Below are 24285 nucleotides of genomic sequence, written 5' to 3' on the forward strand. Positions count from 1 at the left end.
ATTATCGACATCGAGATGGCAATTGACAGATTTCTGGCAACTCGATTTATCGAAGATAATATTTCTATCTTGATAAAACATCCTATTTTGCATAAGAAGGGTGTTATTCCTTTTCTCTATACTCCTGAATATATCATAGGTATATTTATAAAGAATATCGATTTCGTGAATTAATTATTCCAAAATTAATTAGCTATAATTAATTACTTCCAAATTAACTACAATTTAATTTATAGATAATTATGAAACAAAATTGGCAACGCTTGAAATGAAGTAATTAATAATATAATAAACATTTCCAGACATGGGTTACGTTACGATCGATCTTAAAACATGTTATTCGACAACGATTATCAATTACGGGCCTTGGAATGTGGAGGTTGCAATAACAAAATTAGAAAGAAAGCAACTTGAGTGTTCCGGCATTTTTGTGCAGTTTGAGAAAGCTATGCTAACTGTTGAAAAAACTACATCTTTGACTATTACATGGCAACCAACATCGGCAAAATGTACTGAGAGAAGCACGAAAGAACAGCATTCAATTTATTTAGAAGTAAAATTAATTTTATTTTGTTGTTTAAATAAAATACGAACGAATTAAGTTATGATATTTTTTCTGCAGTGCGATGTACTTAAACAACAATTTAATAATAAAAATAATATTAAACGTAATATATTACATAAATAAATACTACGTTTAAATATTTAAATATATTAATAATAATTTAAACAAATATTTATTGTAATTTTTCTGCAGGTATCTCGTGGTTCTATAATTCCCGTAATTATAAAAGGCATTATTACTTATCCATTCGTGACTGTTGACACGAAATTATTAGACTTTCAAAATGTCATTGTGGGAGAATGTTTGATGATGAGCATTTTAGTGAAGAACAAGTAATATATCATTTTTAAACATATTTAAAGCTTTATAAAAAGAGAGTTACATATTTTAACTTTTAGAGGCTTCGTCGATTGTTACTGGGAAACAAAATTATCGACTACTCGTAAGAAACAAGAAGATTGTCCATTTCAGCTAAATTACAAATCGGATTTTCTTTTATCGGGTCGTTCAGAGATTATCAATATTTATTTTAAACCACGTAAAACGGTACTACATGCAAGTATGTTAGTATGATATAGGCAAAAACAAATCATTCATCATTTACAGTGTCGCGTAGAAGCGAGTCTAAAAATTATTGTCAAAATGGGATTGGAAACGCAAACGGTAACATTGCTTGGCCGCGGAGTCGAGCATAAATTGCGAATAAGCGATTTCGACATTAACTTTCCACCTACGATACTTTTTACTGAAGTGCAGGAGAAAATATTTACGATCGAAAATACTTGCGATTATCCAGTAGAATTTTTCTGGCATCATCTCGATAGGTAATCAATATTAGTCAAACATAAATTAGACATTAACAGATTATAAGCGAAATAAAAGGAAATCAATAAAAATGATTCTACATATTTATGGAAATTATCGTAAATAGAAATATCCGGCTATTTTCTCATTTGCAATTAATATAAGAGTAAGGTGATAAATGAAATGGCGTGGAATGTACTTTAAAAGGAATAAAAATCGACGCGTTTCGCAGTCTTTTTCTAGAAGAGGAACGACTCGCCGAGGCACTGACTCGCTACTATGGAGTTAAAGAAATCCTATTACCGCCTCGAAAACTCGGAGAGAGAATGCCATTGTTTTTAATGGAATTCTATAATAGTCTCATGAGTGAGATGGCGTACGCTTTGTCAGCGGAAACAATTGAGGAAAAAAGTGTCACCGCGTCGAATGGTATATATTAAGAGTTCTTGAAAATAAACTTTCTTTGTTGGAGATTATCACCTTTAACTGTAATTACGAGATAAAAAGGATCTTAAAAAATAATTATATTATTTTTTTAACAAGCGATATTTGTTTAAAGAAAATATTAAATTTGAATTATTGATATAATGTATAATATGATATTTAAATAGACGACAAACTGTCAGAACACAATATAGACGTAAAAAAGAAGTCACATAGTACATCAAGATTATCTGTCCAGCACTCTCCAACTCGAAGAAAATTGAAAATAGATTTGCAAAAGAAATCCAAAGTCGATAAATGGAAGCAGAAAAAATCTACCAATTATTCATCAACTTCTACAGATAATATAAAAAAAGATTGTCCACCTATGTCAATTCTCAACAAACTGAATTTTCCTCGTGAACCGCCTGTATTGCCAACAAGCGATCCCGAAGAGCTTCAAAATTTACTCCTCTGTGAGTTATTTTATTATATGTGAATAAAAGTTATTACGATATAATTTTTATTTGTTTGACAAAATAATTATTATAGTTTTTATGTTTTTCTTAAGGCTACATAGAAACTTTGCGCAAAGATCCCCGTTTTTATGAAAGAATGAAAGATCCTGTAAAAGATTTATTCGATAGTCTCGAAACAAAGATAATTCCAGAACTCGAACTAGTCGATCCTTCACAACCGGTTAAAAAAATCTGCATTATTTTTCACGGTGCACCGTTCACTGGTAATTTTGTATACAGTCAAGATATGTGCAAACAATATTTATCAAATTGCTCTATTATTTAGAATATCAAGAAACTGCGTGCAGAAGCGCTAGAGTATTGCAAGTACCACTACTATATATAGATAAAGTCATCATCGAAGGAATCGCACTCGACGATAATTGGTACTCTATTAAATTACGACAGATTATCGATGAAGCTTATCAGGAATATTTATTAGCGTTCGAAAAACATAAGTAACTATAATAAATTATTTAAAAAATTAAAATTGTTAATAGATAAATTAAAAATGATTTGTTTAGAAAAAGATTTTAATTTTCTTTTCAAAAAATGTAAATGAGGGAGATTTAAAGTTTGTTTTTTACATAAGAGATATTATGGAAACTGGATTATCAACAACAAAGAAAATCGGCGTTGAAGTCACGAAACCTGAACAAGAAATAATCACAAAGGAAAAATCACCTAAACAAACAAAGTCATCGAAAGTAATTAAACTTGAATCAGAAGCGACGACAAAGAACGATAAATATACCGAAAGTGAAGCTCGGGAATTAATTATTCCACTTGAAATTGAATTTGCGAAGATTCCAAGAGAGGAAGATTTGAAATTTTTGGATCCTGTGAGCCTTTACGAATGTAAAATCCAAACTATTTTGCTACTGCAGAAAATTCTTTCACATTACACGGCGACAGTTAGATCGAAAGTCAGCGAGAAAGATCAGGATAATACTTTCCTCGGAATTGAAATTAGTTTGTTGACTGAAATTCTTCGAGAAAGGTAGCATTTACATGCATATTTTTAAATAATATAAAATTATTATATTTCAATTTATGTAATAATTAAATAAATATAAAAGATTCGTAAAGTTTTACACACAAAATATATTTATATTTATATAAATATATGTATAATATATGCAAAGAATATTACATATTACATTTAATTAATTATGCCAATATTTGATTTGATTTTATTGATTATAGATATTATAATTCTTTAAATATTTACTTTGACTATAATTTTCTGCATATTTTATATTCTTTTAATCTTTTTTATAATCTTCTATTGTTATTATGTTAACAAGTAGGTTATCATCATCAGATTTCAAGAGAGGTTTTGTACTGCAAACTTTAAACAATATCTTCTTCAAAAATGATGTTACTACGTTAATTACATTGCTGAATGTAGTTGGACATATAGAATATTTGTTGTTTGTAACTTTTTTAAACTCAATGGATAATTATACTCAAAAAATAAAGAAATTACAAGAGTTAAAAGGTAGATTGCAATATATTAAATTAAATTATAAAAATTATTAAATTCTTACATTAATTATTATCTAAATAGAACAAAGATTAGCGGAGGAAATTGCTAAGAAAATTCAAGAAATTGATGAAATGTCATTATCTGAATATGAACTACTTGCGGAAGATGAGAAAAAATTCTATTTGGAATCGACTTTGCCAAAAAAGAAACAAGAAGCGTTACAAAGGCGAAAACAATTTGTACAACGAATGACGGAACTGAAAAAAAGAAAAGTATTGATTTCGCGATTTAACTTTAAAAAGACTTACAGTTTCGGATTTCTCTATTTTATTTGAAAATTAGTGTAGATTATATATAACTATTAAAAATTATTTCTATTTTGTTTCTTATTGTCAATAACGTAATTCTATATTCAATATTAATGTAATGTGTAATATTTAATTATATTACAATTATATCAAAATTTAATGATATTAATAATTTAATTATATTTATTAATATTTAAGTTTCTCATCGAATATTCTACAGATATTATCTCAACAAGTATCTAACACACAAATTATTAAAAATAAAAAATTAAATAAGAAAATAAAAGATAGAAAAGTCAACAATCAAGAGGAAAAATCTCAAACTTCTAAAACGTCCATCAGCGAAAAAGAAATTCGAGATCTCAAAGAACCAAAAAGTAGAGACAATTCTAAACCAAGTAATAATAAAGTTAAACAAAATATGACAAATTTATTTTTTGAACAAAGAAAATTATAAATATTAACTTTATTTGTAATATTATTATATGTCATTCAGAAAAGGAAGACATATCGAAAGAATTGGAGAATATTGCTAATGCCATGAAAGATTACTATAACAGTCTTTCGGCCATAGAAAACGTCATTAAAAATTGGGATCCTATTAAAAAAGTAAATATCAGCAAATATTCTATAAAACCTTAATTGTTATCCTTTAATATAAAAATTATGTGCGCCTGTATATATATTTGTACAATTTAATTATTTTTACAGACTTATACAAATGAGTATATAAATGAATACATTCATATCTGGTATGTAAATGCCACAGATCCATGGGATCGAGTGATGTATGACGTGATAGTTAATCAAATGAGCGAAAATAGCTTGGCTAAGAAAGTTCTTCGTAAGTGATATAATTATTTTTTAAATAAGTATTTGTATTACCTACATAAAAAATGAGTAAGAATATTTAATGTCAGCTCTTAAAATTGTACCAAAACCGGATTTGGAACCGAAAAAATACTATATTCTTAAGTTACGAAACGTAAGAAAACGGGATCTTAAAAGTAATGGCAAGTATATTGTCAACGTAATTTGATAATTAATTTAAATTGATAATTGCTCACATATGATATGTTTATCCCAAAGACGTATTAATTATTATAGTTCTATGTTATTAATTAGGAGCTTATCAAATCGTCTCGTTATCCACAATGTCTGATTCCATAATAATGGCGAGCAATTCTTCAAATATTAGCTTAATTAATAAACAAGAAAATCGCACAGAAAATGCAAAACGCAAGAAGCGTATCGTTGACAAAACTGAAGAGCCATCATCGACATCATTAAATACATTGATAATAGAGAATAAAGATGCATCTATTACAAATGCAGTCTTCGAAGTAATGCTAAAATCACGATGGATTTTGCAACCTAACGAAAGTCAAACATTTAAAATCCGATATCAACCCGAAGAAATAGGAACTCATCGACAAACATACGCGTTATCTATCATCAACGGCAATGATGTTACTTATGATATCAATATCCATGGCATTGCGGATATTCCCCGACTGGATATGAATCCTAACAGTATTTTTTCAAAAGTACGATAATGTTTTTTTCTATATACATACGCGGATATATGGAAACACAATTATTACTAATTAAACTTGGTATTAATCTTTCAATTAAAATGTAGTGAAAAAATAGATTTTTAAAAAAGTTATATAAAAGTAATAAAAGATACTTTAGGTCCAAGAAACAAAAGTAAATGATATCATTGATCCCATATATTTTTCCGACACTGGTACCTATGATTTTGGATCTTTACTGGTGTTTCGAAAGGATAAGAGGTTCGATCTAACAATATTAATGTATCTAATAATATATTAAATTATTAACAAAATAAATTTTGTGTATGTATAATTTGTAAATAGCGCCCATCGTCGTGAAGCAGAATTAAAGTTCTGCAATATATCTAAAGTCGATGCAGAAGTATCCTTCTTTCTGCAGGAAAATAATCCAGATATTTTTATTATGGAAGTAGAGAAACTTTATATTCAGGTGAGCTATTTTTTATATTTTATTTTGTAATGTATTTAATATTTTAATATAATTTAATATAATTTAATGCACACAATATATTAAATTATTCTTTGCTATTCAATTTGTTAGACTGGACAGTGTGGATTACTAAAAATATCTGCAGGTGTTACGAAACTCGATTCATTTGCTGATAAGTTGCATATATGTATTGCGAATAATCCGCATATTGATACAATCGAAGTAATTATAAGAAAAATACACTATACGCTTTTTTCAGTTTAAAATATCCAAAAGAATAATTGTTCTAAAAATTATATTTATATTTAAAAAGATTGAAAATTATATTTAAATAAAAAAGTTGTTTAACATATGCAAAATTATCAAAAAACCTGTAATGTTTTAGCTTCGATGTAATGGCTCAAAATTGGACATTGAACTTGACGGCAAACAATTGTCCTTTAATCAAGTGCTTCTGTATAGAAAAACTTGTCTTGATTATTTTATTCGGAATAAATCTCCGGTTGAAATTTTCTGGCATTTAAATCCTGATGGATCCTTAGATCCTCAAATATCATTTACACCAATCAAAGGAGTTATTAAAGCTCAGAGTGATCAAAAGATTGAATTTTGTTATCACGCAAGCAAGGTAAAATTCAATTAAATTTTTTGTAAGTTACATTAGTTAAATTATATACAGTGTTTATTATTTAAAATTTTAATACTTGAATTTTATTTATTTAAATATAACTTTTACAATTATATTTAAATATAATTTTTACAAATTATATTTAAATATAATTTTTACAAATTATTTTAATATGCAAAAAACAATTCTAAAAAATCTTTAAAAAATGATTTATTCTCTCTCTCTCTCTTTCTCTCTTGAATATTTTTAAATTGAAAACGTATATGAAACTTTCTTTTCAAAATATGAATTTTGGCTTAGATTGGAGTAATCGAGGGAAACTTAACTTTCAACGCTTTCTTTCACGAAAATGATGTGGAATCTATTTTTGTGGAAACCCTCACTTTATCTGGCGAAACATACGATGTTGCTATCGACATTAACAATGCAAATCCAATTGACTTAAAGTGCGTAAAGGTTGGCTTCGCTACGAGTGCGAACTTTACAATAACTAATCGAGGGCATTACGAAGTTAAATATGTGTAAGTAGAAAAATATATTTAGCGAGCTCATATATATATTTATATCAAAATACTATTTTGCTAATTAATATAACGTCATCAGTGTTACATATATTGTAAAGTATTCTTCTTATAATTCTTTTCCAACATTAAATTTAGAATATATTATTAATGTATATGTTGCTAATTAAATTATCAATTATAGCGTTCTTTTGGAAGAGCAAGATAAATTGGATAAGATCATATCAAATTTGTCTTCAAAATTGAAGGAAGACATTGAAATTAGTCCTACTTTTGGTTCCATTCAACCAAAAAAAGAGATTACAGTACAGGTATATTTTTCAATATAATTCTTTTTTATTTCTTACATGTAATGAAGAAAAAAATTATTGTATATCTGTTATTTTTATACAACTATTCTATATTTAAAATAGAACTAAAAATTATAATGATAAACAATTATAGACAAATTTAGCGTAATTTTGTCAATTTTACTAAAACAATAAGAGTTAATAAATGTTAAATAAAATTTTAAAATTAAAATAAAATATAGCTTTATTTTATTGCAGATAACTTTTCTACCAAAGAAGGAAATTACTCTAAAAGAATGCCCGATACTTCGATGTCATATTCTCGATATGAATAAAGAGACTACTGTGATTGCGGAATTTCCTCTAAAAGTTTCCTTAATTGCATATTATACTAGGTGAAATATTTTATCGAATCTAATTTTTTAATATTTTTAATTCAAACATTTTTTAATTAAAACATTAAAAAAACATTCAATTTTTATCTAAAAATCCTTTTTTTCTTAAGGTCTTATTATAATTTTTATTATAAGACAAATTATAAATACATGAAATTGAATACTAATTTTGTTTAAATATAGATTTCGTATTTATCCTTATCCCGAGATAAATTTTGCTTCACTCGGCATATGTACCAAAAACACGATGTATCTTAATGTGGAAAACACTGGACAGTTTTTATTTCATTATTCTATTGAAGTAGCATCTACCAAGCATCCATCTATTATCTACATGACAGAAATCAAGTCGGAAGATGCAGTCAAAAATGATATTGACAGAACGACGGATATGCCAATGAAAAAAGATAAATTGCGAATTGATAAATTGCTTGACAAGTGAATCTTTCCTTTTTTGATTTGATAATTTTATAATATGCTTATTAAAATGTACAAGTTGATTATTTATCACATAATTTTGTATTTGTGTTATTTAATTAAATTTAATTAATAATTCTAAGAATAAAAGTGTAATAAAAACACTCGTTTCTATATGCTAATATTTAATTATTCTTATAGGAAAATGTCGGAATCCACGACCATATTAAAAATTGGTCCTTTTACTATAACGAAAACTGAAGGGAACATTCAACCAGGAGAAATAGATACTATAACAATCGAATGTTATCCGGAATTTGTGGGTTCTCAAGAAGAAGAAATAATGATTCTCGTGCCTGATAGTACTCCCGAAGACAGAAATGGGAAATTAATAAAACTATCCGTTAATTCCTGTATACCTAGCGTCGATTTACAGGATCTCGACGCTATGTTCCATGAAAATTACATTGTGAACTGCATTGAAGATTTTATTTGTCCGAAAGAGGTATCTTATAATATTCCTAGTAACTTATCTCATATTAAAATAAATAGATGTTTTTTTATTGTGTGTTATACTAGATCGGTGCACATACCGTATTTGTGCGTCAAGAGAAATGCCTGTATTTTCGTTACGTCAGCGTGTCACACACTCACACGGCATATCTCGTGCTTTATAATCGAAACGTAATACCCGCTGATGTAGAACTGATCTTACTCACAGAAACATTTACACCGAAAACTGTAAAACCCGACATCTTTGTGCTGACACCCGAGAGAGAACGTATTCCGCCTCTGAGTCATAAAAAATTCGCGATTTCGTTTAATCCGATGTTTATAGAGGTAACATTTATATATATGTTGCAATTTTAATGGCGAGTAATGTGTATAATATTTAAATTTTGGAAAAAATAACCAAAAGATAAATTTAAAATATTTCTCATATTATGAGACATTTCTGTGCTCATATTATTCGATAAAATATAATTGAATTAATATTTCTAATATTTATATTTTAGCTGTTTTATATTTAGTGTTATATTTACTATTATATTTATACTTTATATAATCACAGACATGTTATGCAGTCTTCGAGATTGCAGTTGAGCTTCCTCTGCATTTAAAAGATGAAAAGTTTTTAGTGAAATTAATAGGACAAGCTTGCGTACCGCAAGTGACAATCATAGAACCACCGAGTGGAAAACGAGAACAAATTGTTCTAAACTTTGGTCGTACGCTTGTAAATGATTCTAATGGAAAGAAATTCACTTTTGAGAATATCGGTATAATTCCAGCTAAAGTGATCGTTGAGATTTATGAGAATTCAAATTTTCTTTTCACTCTCAGTACTTGCGACAATACAAGAAACTTGTCAAGTAGTTGGGACTATGGAGTCGATAGTTAGTTTCGTTTTCCCATAAATTAGTTAATAGTAATTTAAAAGAGAAATAAATTCTTTGCAGAACAATTTTATGAAAATTTAAGCTTTAAAAAATTTCCAAATATATATACCTATATCCACTGGCGGATCCCCCCTTGCAAATTAAAAGAAACAGTTTTGCTGAATTTGTTTAAAAAATATAAATAAAGAAAAATAAACATTAAAGAGCTATCGACGTCAGGATCCGCTAGTGTATATATATAAGTATAAGATACACTGTAAATTATACTCATTACGCATTCAAGGAGTTAAGTATAGATTAAGTCAGACATAGGACGAAATGATGAGATAATTTCATTGCACGAAAATAATTAGGTAAAATTTTGTATATCTATATAATATATATTATATATCTATATAATATATATTATATAGATACAAAGAATTTTGCCTAATTATTTTCGTACAACAAAATTACCTCAACATTTCGTCCTATGTCTGACTTAATCTATACTTAATTCCTTGAATGCGTAATGAGTATAATTTACAGTGTATCTTATGCATACATATTGTATATATTATATAGATATAAAGAATTTCGCCTAATTATTTTCGTGCAACAAAATTATCTCATTTCGTCCTATGTCTGACTTATTCTAAACTTAACTCCTTGAATGCGTAATGAGTATAATTTACAGTGTATCTCATACATACATATTGTATATATTATATATATATAAAGAATTTTGCCTAATTATTTTTGTGTATGAAATTATCTCATCATTTCATCCTATGTCTGACTTAACCTATACTTAACTCCTTGAATGTGTAATGAGTATAATTTACAGTGTATCTTATACTTTTATATATATATATTTTATATATATATATATTTTATATATATATATATTATATATATATATAAAAGTATAAGATACACTGTAAATTATACTCATTACTCATTACGCATTCAAGGAATTAAGTATAGGTTAAGTCAGACATACGACGAAATGATGAGATAATTTCGTTGCATGAAAATAATTAGGCGAAATTCTTTATATCTATATAATATACACATATATATATATATATATAAGTATAAGATACACTGGAAATTATACTCATTACGCATTCAAGGAGTTAAGTTTAGAATAAGTCAGACATACGACGAAATGATGAGATAATTTCGTTGCACGAAAATAATTAGGCGAAATTCTTTATATCTATATAATATATACAATATGTATGTATAAGATACATTGTAAATTATACTCATTACGCATTCAAGGAGTTAAGTATAGATTAAGTCAGACATAGGACAAAATGATGAGATAATTTCGTTGTACGAAAATAATTAGGCGAAATTCTTTATATCTATATAATATATATATATATATACACTGGCAGATCCTGGGGGGGGGGGGGTAAATCCCCCCCACCTTGCAAATTAAAAGAAACAGTTTTGCTGAATTTGTTTAAAAAATATAAATAAAGAAAAACAAACATTAAAGAGCTATCGACGTCGTTGATCCTGGAATAATAGCTAATCATGAAACCAAAAATATTAAATAAAATAATTGTGCAAACCCCCCCCCCCCCCATTATCGACGTCAGGATCCGCTAGTGCCTATATCTATTTAAACAAATTATATTTTTATATCTTATATAATTTCTCCAATTATATAATTAAGATTATTTAAAATTATTAATAAATATTTTTCAATAAAAAATAATTTTTTAAAGATATGACACAATTATTTTAATGTTTTTATATAACTTATATTAAGTCTTTCATTATTCTTCAAAAAGTTTTTAAAAAAAGTAAAAAAAAGATACATATAACATAACAAATATATTTTAATAATCCATAAATAAAATAATAGATTACTTTTATACAACATGTATAAATTATTAAATTACAGTGTCAAACGACCGATGCATTGTAATTCGTTTAATGCCCGAAGAAAAAATTTCATTCAAAGTAAAATTTATTCCGCAAGAAATCGGCAACTACGAAGGTCAAGTGCGACTATTCATCACCGATAATCCTTACGAGAATCTTATAATCGATTTAAAGGGCGAATCATATGCAGAATCAATTGTGTTAGAGGGACTAGAGCTCATAAATATAAAGCTTGATTCTACCAATGAAAGGCGGGAGTCTAATATTAAATCGCGAAAATCGTCGAAGCCAAATAGTACAGTTGGAGGTAATAAAATAGCAAAAATAGTATATACATAAGAACACAATTATATGATATATTATAATTTATTAAAATATTATTAATTTTTATTATAACTTTTATCTCGTGTCTATCATGTTAATTTTCTAATGAATTTTTGTCAGAAATATTAATTTTAATAATTAATAAATATTTATCAAAATTATTATCTAATTTTGTAAGAATTTTATGATTTATTGCATTATAACTTTACTAACTATTTATTAATTTATTCATATTTTTTATTAACTTCTTTTTTTTTATAAATTCTTTTCCAAGTGCAATTTTTTGTTGGCTATCTTTATTTGTGATTTATATTATATCTGATATTATATTTCTTATAGCTTTAACGCCGAATACGCTCCCGGTTTCATTGGCCTATAAACTGGATTATGGATATTGCTTTGTCAATAAGATATATAGAAAAAGTTTCAAAATTGTCAATAAATCAGTAAATCAGTATTTACGATTTCAATGGAATACACATCCCAATATTGTATTTACTCCATCTATTGGTCATCTCCAACCCATAACTTGCAAGGAAATCATTGCAACATTTCTTTCTTCAGAGCCAGCGAATTATGTCGATGTATAAATTAACAAGTTTAAATTCTGTCAACTACCACTAATCAATACTTTTAATTTGCATTTATATGATAATAATATTCATTATTTTTATTCTTCTAACTTACATATATTCCTTTTTAAAAAATAGATTTTGAATAAGAATAAAATATTGCCAAAATTTTATTTAAAAAATTATATTTAACATCTGTATATTAAGAATAGTGGCAGTTACAGATTTCTTTATTTGGTATTGTTGCATTTTGCACATATATAAATATATATATGTATAAATTAATTATTTCCCAATAATTAACAATAATTTACAGACCCGTGTCGATTGCACGATTTGCGCGATCGAGCTCGCTGATCCTTTGAAAGAATCGTCCTGGGACGATCGAGAGACAGAAGTGCGATGGATGACAATGAATCTTGATGGTGAACAAGAAATAAATGTAGAAACATTGGTCAAAAAAGCAGTTGAGCCCGTTAACGAGCCAAGCCACGAAATTGTACCTGGTACGATGAAATGCATCCAAGTATTACTAAACGCGATCGTGGCATTCTCCAAGTACTCTTGTTCCGTTAAGAAGATCAATTTTAAGGACTCGTTAATGTTTCAGGTAAATACAATCATGAATTATCATTTATCATAGCTTGCATTTAAATTAGACTATGATTATGTCAATATAATTAGATTTTCATAGCTATGCCGAGTATAATTTATATTCTTTTGATAGCTTTTAAAATAACATGAATAACATAACAAATTTATTAAATTATAAATTTCTTATTAAATTTAGATATATATATTTTTTTATAAATATTTATTAAAAATTTATTGCTCTATATATAATAATAAATTTTATTTTTTATAGACATATAGAAACTTTTGACTTTTTTTCTTCAATATTTGTAAAAGTTTTTAAAAAAATATCACAATATTTTAAATTCTTAATTTTCATCAATCTATAGCAAATTTTTTTTATATTCTATACATAGTCCATTTATTAATTTATCCGTTAAAGACTAAAGCTCGCATTATCAATTTATCCATTACGATTATATAAATCTCCAACTGATTATTTAATCAAAGTATAGAATAAAAATTATAAATAATTTTGCAATCGATCGTTCATATCGAGTTTAAATATTTATTTATAATAACATGGGGATTTTCTGAATTTGCATATCCGCGAACACACGGTATAAATATCACGGAACTCTAGCGATGCAGAATGCAGACCGACTCTCTGTTGATTTTATTATCAAATTCAATTCTGGCTGTTGTTTATGTGTAAAAAAAAGAATAATAGCTTCACTCGTCAACAGCGAATTATTCTACCAATTTTCGATTGAAATATAAATCTTCCATATACGTAAATAAAATTCAGTTTTTTTCAGCATTTTCGATATTTTAAATTATATATAAGTTATATATGTATGTTATATATTTTTTATCGGTCATTTATCTCGATAAAACAAATTTTGAAAAGATATTTAAAAAGATCTATTGCCAGAGCATGAGTCTTATTACATATATTATTTATTATATAATATAATATATCATTATTTATATTATGTAATATAATCATATATTGATTTTTAGAAATTATTTGAGAAAAAAGAAATGATAAAGAGAAATAATAATGCAACAATACCAAACTATTATAAATATATATAAAGAACGATTTTTCATGTAATTATGGCAAATGATAGGTTCGGCAATATCACTTAATAACTGACATTTTTTTTAGTTATTATATATATAAATAATTTATATTAAAAGCTAAAAATAATTATAGTTAAATATATACATATGTATTTGTATATTAAATTATTTTTTAATTAATTTTTGTTTCACTTATATAATTTTAATACTTATATTTTTTATATATAATATTTATTATTTATATAAAAAATATCAGTTATCATAGTTTGAACCTTTGAAATAAAAATCACTCACCGATTACGATCATCTGCTAAATCTGCTTACAACAGCTCCTGTAAAAATTATATATTTTTATTTTAATAATTTATTTATGTAATTCTCTCTATACGAAAAATTTAATAGGAATATTAATGTAGGATATTTGCAGTTTCAAAATAGATTCTAATTTTTATTATCTTTCTGTAAATAATATTTATCGAGTTAAATTAAATTTTCTTCACGCGATTTTAAATAAATAAATAATTTTCTTATAATATATATATATCCCATTTTATTCGAATAAAATCTATTTTCCGTTAATTAAATAATTTTCCATTTTCAAGAATAGTGAATTAATTTTATATAATTAAATAAAGTTAATGTATTAGAATAAATAAGTTTCTATAAATTAATTTACTCACTAGTCGTGATTGTCAATCTTAATATCCCTTTATAGATGTCATCTCGTCGGAACTGTACAGTTTCGAATCCACGATGAACGTTCGTACAAGTTCGAATAAAAGTACAACTAATTACCGGGCACAACAATTGACACCGCACACGATTATCGCCCGACACTTTACTCGGCACTCCTGATAACGGATTTTCCGTCATGCGCGCACTGCATTTTCGCGAGAGAGAAAACTCGACTTCACACAATCGCGACACTTTCGCGACATTCTACGACGCGTTTGGCGCATATCGCGAGATAAATGCCGTTACGCAGTTTAATGAAATTCCAACGGCATTCCCGACATTCAAGATTCACGGCGCGCGATACGCTCCGACAAGCACTAAATTCAACAATATCACGTTAAATTACTCTGCGTTTTGTACTATTTCGATGCTAATTTACGCGCGACTCATCTTTGTCCGCCGCGAAATAGCAATCGGCATGATGTAGCACAATATTCCGATCGATATACGTCTCTCCGACCTGAATAGAATATCATAAAAGTATTGTTATTATGATGTAATCAAAACGATAAATGAGACGATATATATATTGAAGGTTTGCGTGCCGGTGAATGAGCGCCACTGTACATAACCAACTTCTCTCCGAATCTCGAGAAGCTACCTTTTCATCGCGGCTCCAATATTGCAACGAAATAATTATTCGGCACGCGTGTTCTATAATCATTGCTTGACCGTTTCGTTAACGTTTCTAATGTCTATTCATACACAAAACACTTACTTGCGACAGATAAATAAGGTGAAAATTGCGGAGCGGCTACGACGCGGAGTTCGGCACGTTCGACTATAGGTGCGTTCCGTTTCACACATATGCGTGAAACGGAACGTACCCTATGTTAGGTCTCGCTCGGCCAACTTCGCGCCAAATATTCCGTCTCGTCTCCGCGTCTCGAAAAGCTGTAACAAACGGTCTGATTGCGGATCGAATATTGCAGAGAAATAGCTAATTACCTGATACGCGCGTTCTTTAATCACTGCTTGACGGTTCATTTAATCTATCGTATGCGAAACTTACTTGTGACCGGTAAATAATGTGAAAATTGCGGAGCGACTCTGGCTTCGCTTGGACACGGAGCGCTCGGCACGTTCGAGTATGTTCGGTCTCGCTCGGCTAGCTTCGGTTTATTCCCGCGAAACCCTGCGCACAGCGTTTAGCGCCAAACATACCGTCTCGTCTCCGCGTCTCGAAAAGCTGTAACAAACGGTCTGATTGCGGATCGAATATTGCAGAGAAATAGCTAATTACTTGATACGCGCGTTCTTTAATCACTGCTTGGCGGTTCATTTAATCTATCGTATGCGAAACTTACTTGTGACCGGTAAATAATGTGAAAATTGCGGAGCGACTCTGGCTTCGCTTGGACACGGAGCGTTCGGCACGTTCGAGTATCTTCGGCTTCGCTCGGGCTGCTTCGGTTATTTTGTAGAGAAACGGTTCCACTTGATCGCTCTATTGAGAAGCGTTCGCACGCTGCGATATATCACGCTTAAATATCTCAATTATATATCGTTATATCGTTCGTTGTTCATTAAAAATTAAACAGACAGAGATGATACTTGCGAGGGTTGCGAATGGTAATTAAATTGCAGTCTATATTATTATGCACAGCGGTCGACGAAAAGTCATTACGTATGTATAATTAATTTATATATATGCATATAATATGTTAATGTATACAATTACTCGCGTTTATAGACTTAATTTTTTTCAATTTATACGATTTACTGATGTACAACAAAATGTAATTAATAATTTTCTATGAATAGACACGCGAATATGTATTCACTTTATCGAATACTGGCACCGTCGATGTGGAATACATATGGCAAATAAACATGGATGAGCAGTATCCGATGAGATTGGCCGCAAATTATTCGCGAAGATCTACGCCAAGGTCGCGAGGAAATATTCAATCTACAGCTAACTCATCTATATATCCATTTTATGAACATCGTCAGCGACATAATCCAAGTTTTGCGAAGACAAAAATCATCGAAAACATAAAATCATATCATCAACAGGCCTTATTATCTCGAGGTTTTAATTTTTAAAGATTCTATATTCTAATTTGATTGATTTTAGATAGAAAAATTATATTAATCCAAATATAAAAAAATATTTTCAGAGAGTATTGTCGAGGTGAAACCAAGTGTTTGTCACTGCGGTCCATCCGATCTTTTTAGCAGCAGCGCCGGATTGACAGAAAGAAGTAGTGACAGCTGGTTAGAAAGTGATGACTTGCCATTTGGAATTTATCCTGAAAAGGGAACATTATCACCGGGTGAATCTATGGAATGTACTTTACGATTCTCTCCCCTGGATGTGTTCGATTACAAAGCTCATCTTACTTGCAAGTACGAGGATCACAGGCTCACACAATCGCTATTTATTCGATTAATACATCGTTTAATTTAATCATTTCTTAAATAATCTTTTAAAACAATTAAATTCTTTTTAATTTAATTATTTAGTGTTTTTATCTAGGTTATACTAATACATTAAATATTTTATATAAAATTAATTATTTATTTATAATATAAATAATTTATTTAACGTAAAATTGAAAAAGAATGAGTGCGTAGTTGATTTTCACATATTCTTGTTTATAAAATATTAATTCGAAAATAGTTTGCTGAATCATAACGTATCCATTAATTTATCAAATTTATTGTATGTATAAATCTTTGACTATTTGCATGTATGTACTTCTGTTTATCCGTGTGAACAGAATGGAGAATCTCGATCCGGAGTTGTCAGAATTGATTATTCCCATTGCGGGAAGAAGTTTGTTACCGTATTGCCATTTCGACATACCGGAAAGCGACTATCTATCCAGTGATAGACGTGACGCAAAACTGCCAGGACCAATCGATCACTATTCGGTCGATGGATCTCTTTCGCAAGGTACGAGAGTAATCGAGCTGAACGTGGTCGGGATCGGCGACACTCATGTAAAGTAAGCATTAAATTTAAACAAATATATATAAAATATAAAATATATATAAAATATATATAAAATATATATAAAATATATATAAAATATAATAAATAAAAAATATATAAAACCAATTGTATATCACGCATAAATATTACATTTGTTATCACACGAATTTCAGAAAATTTCGGATGATAAATCCAACATCAGACGATTATCACTTCGCCTGGAAAGATCGAACTCGTCATGTTGAAAGTGAGATACCGAAATTCCACTGCGTACTTCCGGAAGGAATCGCTGAGCGAGGCAAGCAAGTCGATTTCGTTTTTACGTTCCTCGCAGAGGACATTGGCACTTTCGAATCGTTCTGGTTATTTTCCATCGAGAAATATAACTTGGAATGTCTCTTCCTGTTCGTCGCGATGGTCAGAGAACCATCAGTTTGCTGCTCGCTTGTACATCTGAAAATGAAACCTACTGTATTAGGTAAAAGATTTTACTAGAAAAATTTAGAAATATATACAATTTTTATATATTTATATTCGCGTTTTTTTTATACAGGTATTAATGTACGAGAATCGATGAGCATAATCAATAACGAGGAATTTCAGCTTTCCTTTCATATCGCACGGGACTCTTTGTATTCTGAAGGGCGTGTTCAGAGCTTGAACATAATGCCAATGAACGGCATTTTAAATCCAAAAGACGAACAGGTTTTTTGGTAAGTGAGAAAAATAATGATCTTGAATAATAAGAATTTTTCGTGAATTTAAAAATATGCTTCTTACAATATAGGATCGAATATCAGCCTACATTTATAGGCGAATTTCAATTTTGCATAAAATGCATCGTGAAAAAGTTGAAGATACCGTTGACTGTATTTGTTACGACAATGACATATGATATTATCGTTTTGGTTACATATGTGAATCAAAATGGCCAAGTCATACAATTAAATCAAGATGAAGAAAATATCATCGACTTTGGAAAAGTGTGTATTAAACTATTTTAACGAAAATTAAAAAGAGTAATTTTAAAAGTGATACATATTTGTTTTTACTTTTAGATAATGTTAAAAGCGCCTTTCACTATCACATTTGAAATAATAAACTCAAGCAAGATGGCACTTTATTATTCTTGGGACCTCGGCATGACACCGGAAATAATCAGCAGAAATATGTATACGATTACTATGCAACAGAAGCAAGGTCATGTGATTAGCGAATCGCGGTCTAATTGTTGCCTCATTATTACGACATTACAAAAAACGATGATAAAAAATCATCCCATTCTCTTGAAGGTATCGTTCTCATTTAAATATTTAATACAGTGTATTTTTTTTTTAAATGCGAAAAGAGATGTTACAAATTAATTTTTTATATTCAGATTTCTCGAGGACCTACATATCGGCTAATCTTACGAGCGATTGCAAATAAACCAGTTTTGGAGTTCAGTTTTAATCATTACGACTTTGGACCTTGCTACATACGAGACATCACTGCACCTGCATATCACGTCGACTTACGTATCACAAATTTAAACGATGTTCCATACATGTAAGTTATTTTAATCGCAGTCTAAACAAAAAATTAAGATTAATGAACAAAGCAATTCTCACACAGATTAGAGTGTAAATTCGAAGAGAAACCACACATCTCCGCGAATCTTGACGCTCTTTCAGAGTCGCTAACTTCTCAATCAAATATCATTATTCCGATAAAATTTCGTCCTCTAGAACAACTGCATTATCGCGATAATTTACATTTTACAATCAATTCGACGATTGAGAAGAATATTATTATAACTGGCGAAGGAATTACATATAAGGTACATTGTCACGTTTATAATTAACACATATGTATTGGGGAAATTAATTTAATTATATTATTATATTATGAGAATATTATATTACGGCAGGTTCGTTTAGTAAATCCGCGCGACAAATTGATAGATCTTGGCAATTTATCGATCAATAAAGCGATCATCAGAAAGGTGCCGGTGATTAATGATGGTCGTGCTCCGCTCGAGTTGAAGTTCGCTCTTATGAAAAATCTACCGGGATATGAGCAATTTCGTGAACGAATTCAAGTGTGTCCGAAGAAGAATGAAGAAAACTTCAAAATGGATCAAACTCGAGCATCAATTACTGAAACAAAACGTTCAGATACGTGTGACGTGACTCTTCAAACGATGGAACCCCATCTGTCCGAAGTTCTCGAGATCGAGCCGGCAGAATCGATCGTACTTCAATCGGCAAAGATCGTAAATGTTGTCGTGAAATATAAATCTATGCGAAGAATGCGTCCTTTCTTCGCTAAAGTAGCTTTCCAAACCAATTCCACAATTCAGCCATTATTTATCGTGCGTGGAAGTTGCATAGGAGCAGAATTCCGATTGAACAGGACTTGTATTCCTTTCGGTATAATCGTTCAAGGTTGTCTCAGTGAAGCAAAGGTAGTGCTATTGAATACAGGAGACATTGGTGCTAGGTTGGTATTATTATAATCAACTATTGTTAATTAATGTAAAAAAAAAAAAATAACACAAAAATAATTAAATATTACATTATTATATTATATTAATATATAAGATCTTTTTTATACTCATTTTCAAAATTAAGAGATTATTTTTTAAAATGTTTTTTTAATGTTTCTTTCCTTCTTCTTAAATATGTTTTAAAGTTTTTGTGTATTTTTTTTTAGCAAATTAATTGCTCTCTCTCTCTCTCTCTCTCTCTCTCTCTCTCTCTCTCTCTCTCTCTCTCTCTCTCTTTATTTTTCATATGATTTTTATTCGTATATATTATAACTATATAATTTTCATATTTTTATTAATCTAACACGTAATAAAAATATTATTTGAATTTATTAATGTCACATAATTATGTATAATCTATTAATTCAGATTCAAGTGGAACACATCGAAATTGCCACGAGATTTTAGCATTGCTCCTGCGACTGGCTATTGCTCTCCCGGCATGAATGTCAACTTCATTGTCAGTTTCCGACCTACTCAGCATGACAGTTTGATCGAGGGCAATGTAAGTGCATATATAACTTCTAGCTTTTGTACTTGTATATACAAATATTTGATTAGCAAGAATCTCATTCTTTTTGTATAATATACAGCAGACACACACTATAATAATTTATTTTACACATCACAGTATTTTATATTTTTTTTTATATCACGTTTAACTTTCCAAAATAACTTCTCCTTTCAGAACTCGAAAATTTTTCTCGTATATGTACTGGACATATACGATTTCTCGAAATTTTATTATGATTTAAAATTAATTTAAAATTTGTATTTTTTAATATTTATTTTAAGAAATATAAATGTGATTATTAATTTGTGTGTGTGAAAAAATCGTATATTATTTCAGAAATTTTATATTTTATATATTAAAAACACGCAAAATACATACAATAATAGAAAAATGTCAAAACCAGCAAAGTTTTCTTGTAAAAAAAAAAATGTAGATATTTTTAATAATATTTTTAATAATAAAGAGAGCATTTCATATTGTTTTCAGGCAAAGCTTGAAATTGAAAAATATGGAGTTCTCAGCATAAAAATTACCGGAGGTTGCTGCAAATTACCTGACCCAATTGACACTTTGTTCCTTTCGTGTCGTGTTCGTGAGAAACTAATGCAATCTCTAAATGTCAAGAACGACACGGCGACTTCTTGGAAACTAAAGCCAGAGGTTTTCGGTGATTATTTCTTTGTCGACGAGGTCTTACACGTTCCTGCAAAAAATATTGCTATCTGTACAATCACCTATGCCCCTCTGGTTATGAACAGCGAGAACAATCCTCACAAAGTAATTAAAATACTTGGCGAATTTTTCTCATAGAATAATTTTGACGAATGATTAAATAAAAACGTAGGAGATTATTTTACATAATTCTGTGAGCAACATAAATCAACAAACAAATGATATATCATATTTATAAACTATTTCAGGGCATGTTGCTTTTGAAGCTGCCGAATGACAAAGCACTTTTGGTGTATTCTCTTCAAGGACTAAGCTTAGCTCCGCAAGTTCTGCAAAGGATTACACGTCAGTTCCCTGCAAAGACAAAGTATACAGAATTATTATCTGTCTACAACTGGATGGGTAAACGGCAACGATTCGAATGTAAGATTGAAGATTTGGAGAACAAAACTTCTGTCAAGGTAAAAATTTATTTTGAGCGATTTAGAATATTATGATAATTATTTTGATTATACAAATTTTAATATTTATTCTTTATTTCTTTAGGATGTTAAAGCATATAGTTTTGTTGGTAACAGTAAGATAGACGTACCGCCAAATAGTCAGCGAGATTATCGTGCAGAATTTCACTCTTACAAAGAATTGGAATGTAATTTCAAGGTAAATTATTAATAAAAAAGAAAAGAAATATAAATAACTTATTATCGAGAAAAAGTTTTGCAATATACATGGAATAGAATATAATTTTTTAAGTATTTTGAAATGTACATGGTATTTTATTCAGATAACGTTTATTAATGAAGAGGGCGAATATCAATTTTATGAGCTTCAATACAATGTCACAAAACCTGAAGAAATTGAATCGATCAAATTGATCACTTTGGTGAGATCTCCGGTGTGTCACGCTTTAAGACTCGATAATCCACTCAAAGAACAACATATAATATACACAGCAAAGTGTCAGCATCCCTATATCACCATCTATGATGTACCAAAACTTGTCGCACCTTTATCCAGCGTTAGTTTTATTAAGATTTTTAATCAAAATAATTGTCATTTTTGAATGCTACATTAAAATAATATTAATGAAAAAAACTATACAATTTATAAATAAATAAAAAAAATTTAGATGATCAACATGTAACTAATAATCGATATAAATGCAACAGGAAACCATCGGTATCGAGTATCACCCTATACATCCCAGCGAGGAGTCTGCGATAAATTTGGACGTTAATTGCGAAGAACTCGGGTTGTTTCCTTATGAATTGCGATTGCAAGCGACGCCGGCTCCTGCGGAAAAAACGACACGTGTTGTTGCGGTGCTCGGTGCTTCTATCACCTTCTCCTTGACTGTACGCAATCATGTCGAAAAGAGTGCAACATTTGCAATCAAGGTAAATATAAAAAAAAACGTTTCTAACGATCAAAACATAATGATGAAAATTTCTTCTCATTCTAGGTGAATAATGAATGCTTCACAACTCCGAAAAACATCGAAGTGCCAGCGTTAAAAAGTGTCTCATTCGATGTGGTTTACGAACCTTACGACATCGATAATGTTTCTGCTACTTTGACAGCCACGTCTGAGATCGCCGGGGAATTTATGTATGATAATTTGCAGCTAAAATTATTTAAGTTTGTCTTGTTGATACATTATTATTTAATGTAGATATAATTATATAATTTTATCTAAATTATGCACAGATTTCCTCTCATCGGTACATATTCATTGCCGAAACCACAAGGACCGTATACAGTTACTTTCAAAGCACCAGTTCTTATACCATTTAAAAATATATTTAGAGAAACTAAATTTTTTGAGCTTATTTTGGACAATCCTGAAGTTTTCGTGACGACAACATCGTTGGAAGAGATTAAACAGAAGCAGGTGATCTATTATGTGTATATTTTTTTAATATTTTAAATTTGTCTTTTTAAAAATGGAAATATTCATCGAACATGAACGTTCGAAGTTATATATAAAAGAAATTTATTCATTTGAGATAAATTTGATGAGAGGAAGAATATTTATATATTATTTATTATAATATATATGTATTTATATATTATTTATTATAATATATATGTATTTATATATTATTTGGAACATTACTCAAGATGATTTATTATTATGATATCAACAGTATACTAATTTTTAATATATATATATATATATATATATATATATATATAAAAATCCGATTATATATATATATATATAATCGGATTTTTATAAATTAATTAATATATTTCAAGATAATCAATATCGTCGTTCGTCTGAAAGATGTATCAAATGAAAAGAGAAAACTAGAAAATGACAGCTATCCAATAACTGGAAAACTCCTGATATACTGTACAGATCCTAAGATTTCTCACATCAATTGGACTTATTATTTAAAAGGTGTATATGACTAACACATAAATAAGCAACATATCAATATATCTAATACTTGATGATATTAATACTATAGTTTGTCATGTACATCGAATCATTCGGAATATAATATAAAATTTTATAATTAATTAGTGATTGTAAATGTTCTAATTATATTATTTTAAAAATAGTATACATTTGATATCTCTATATGTTTCGATATAGATCGTCAATATATTTAAAAAAAATTATTTGCATATAATACGTATATATTTCATTCAATTAATTAATTATGTAACGGCGGGTTGTGTTCCAAAA

The 24285-nt window shown here is 28.9% G+C and overlaps 1 protein-coding gene across 1 annotated transcript; it reads left to right on the forward strand.

Moving 5' to 3' along the window:
• Positions 1-24012, forward strand: LOC145939139 (hydrocephalus-inducing protein homolog). The gene is made up of 50 exons (XM_083043336.1): positions 1-139; positions 303-553; positions 758-897; positions 964-1111; positions 1172-1389; positions 1602-1798; positions 1981-2268; positions 2364-2534; positions 2597-2768; positions 2903-3310; positions 3621-3811; positions 3881-4071; positions 4385-4483; positions 4588-4716; positions 4819-4951; positions 5028-5120; positions 5233-5654; positions 5803-5903; positions 5988-6114; positions 6226-6336; positions 6500-6742; positions 7043-7263; positions 7448-7574; positions 7812-7948; positions 8132-8386; positions 8567-8870; positions 8945-9205; positions 9438-9762; positions 11666-11953; positions 12310-12554; positions 12859-13152; positions 16701-16971; positions 17060-17288; positions 17663-17890; positions 18051-18355; positions 18431-18590; positions 18665-18860; positions 18936-19169; positions 19256-19425; positions 19492-19696; positions 19787-20358; positions 20774-20909; positions 21405-21695; positions 21839-22051; positions 22137-22250; positions 22375-22608; positions 22760-22987; positions 23053-23198; positions 23298-23481; positions 23850-24012. The coding sequence occupies exons 1-50, from the start codon at positions 16-18 to the stop codon at positions 24006-24008; spliced, it is 10689 nt and encodes a 3562-aa protein (XP_082899462.1). The 5' UTR covers positions 1-15; the 3' UTR covers positions 24009-24012.
• The last annotated feature ends 273 nt before the right edge of the window (positions 24013-24285 follow it).

This window comes from Prenolepis imparis, unplaced genomic scaffold, assembly GCF_030444845.1.
Source record: "Prenolepis imparis isolate NDT839.2.m4 unplaced genomic scaffold, iyPreImpa1.0 SCAF_7, whole genome shotgun sequence".
Lineage (NCBI taxonomy): Eukaryota > Metazoa > Arthropoda > Insecta > Hymenoptera > Formicidae > Prenolepis > Prenolepis imparis.

Bases quoted from the DNA above. Each gene is read 5' to 3' on its own strand.
- LOC145939139 (XM_083043336.1), top strand. From the start codon at position 16: ATGGCAATTGACAGATTTCTGGCAACTCGATTTATCGAAGATAATATT. The intron at 6,115-6,225 runs GTGAGCTATTTT...TCAATTTGTTAG, and splicing joins TAGAGAAACTTTATATTCAG to ACTGGACAGTGTGGATTACT. The intron at 8,387-8,566 runs GTGAATCTTTCC...TTATTCTTATAG, and splicing joins ATTGATAAATTGCTTGACAA to GAAAATGTCGGAATCCACGA.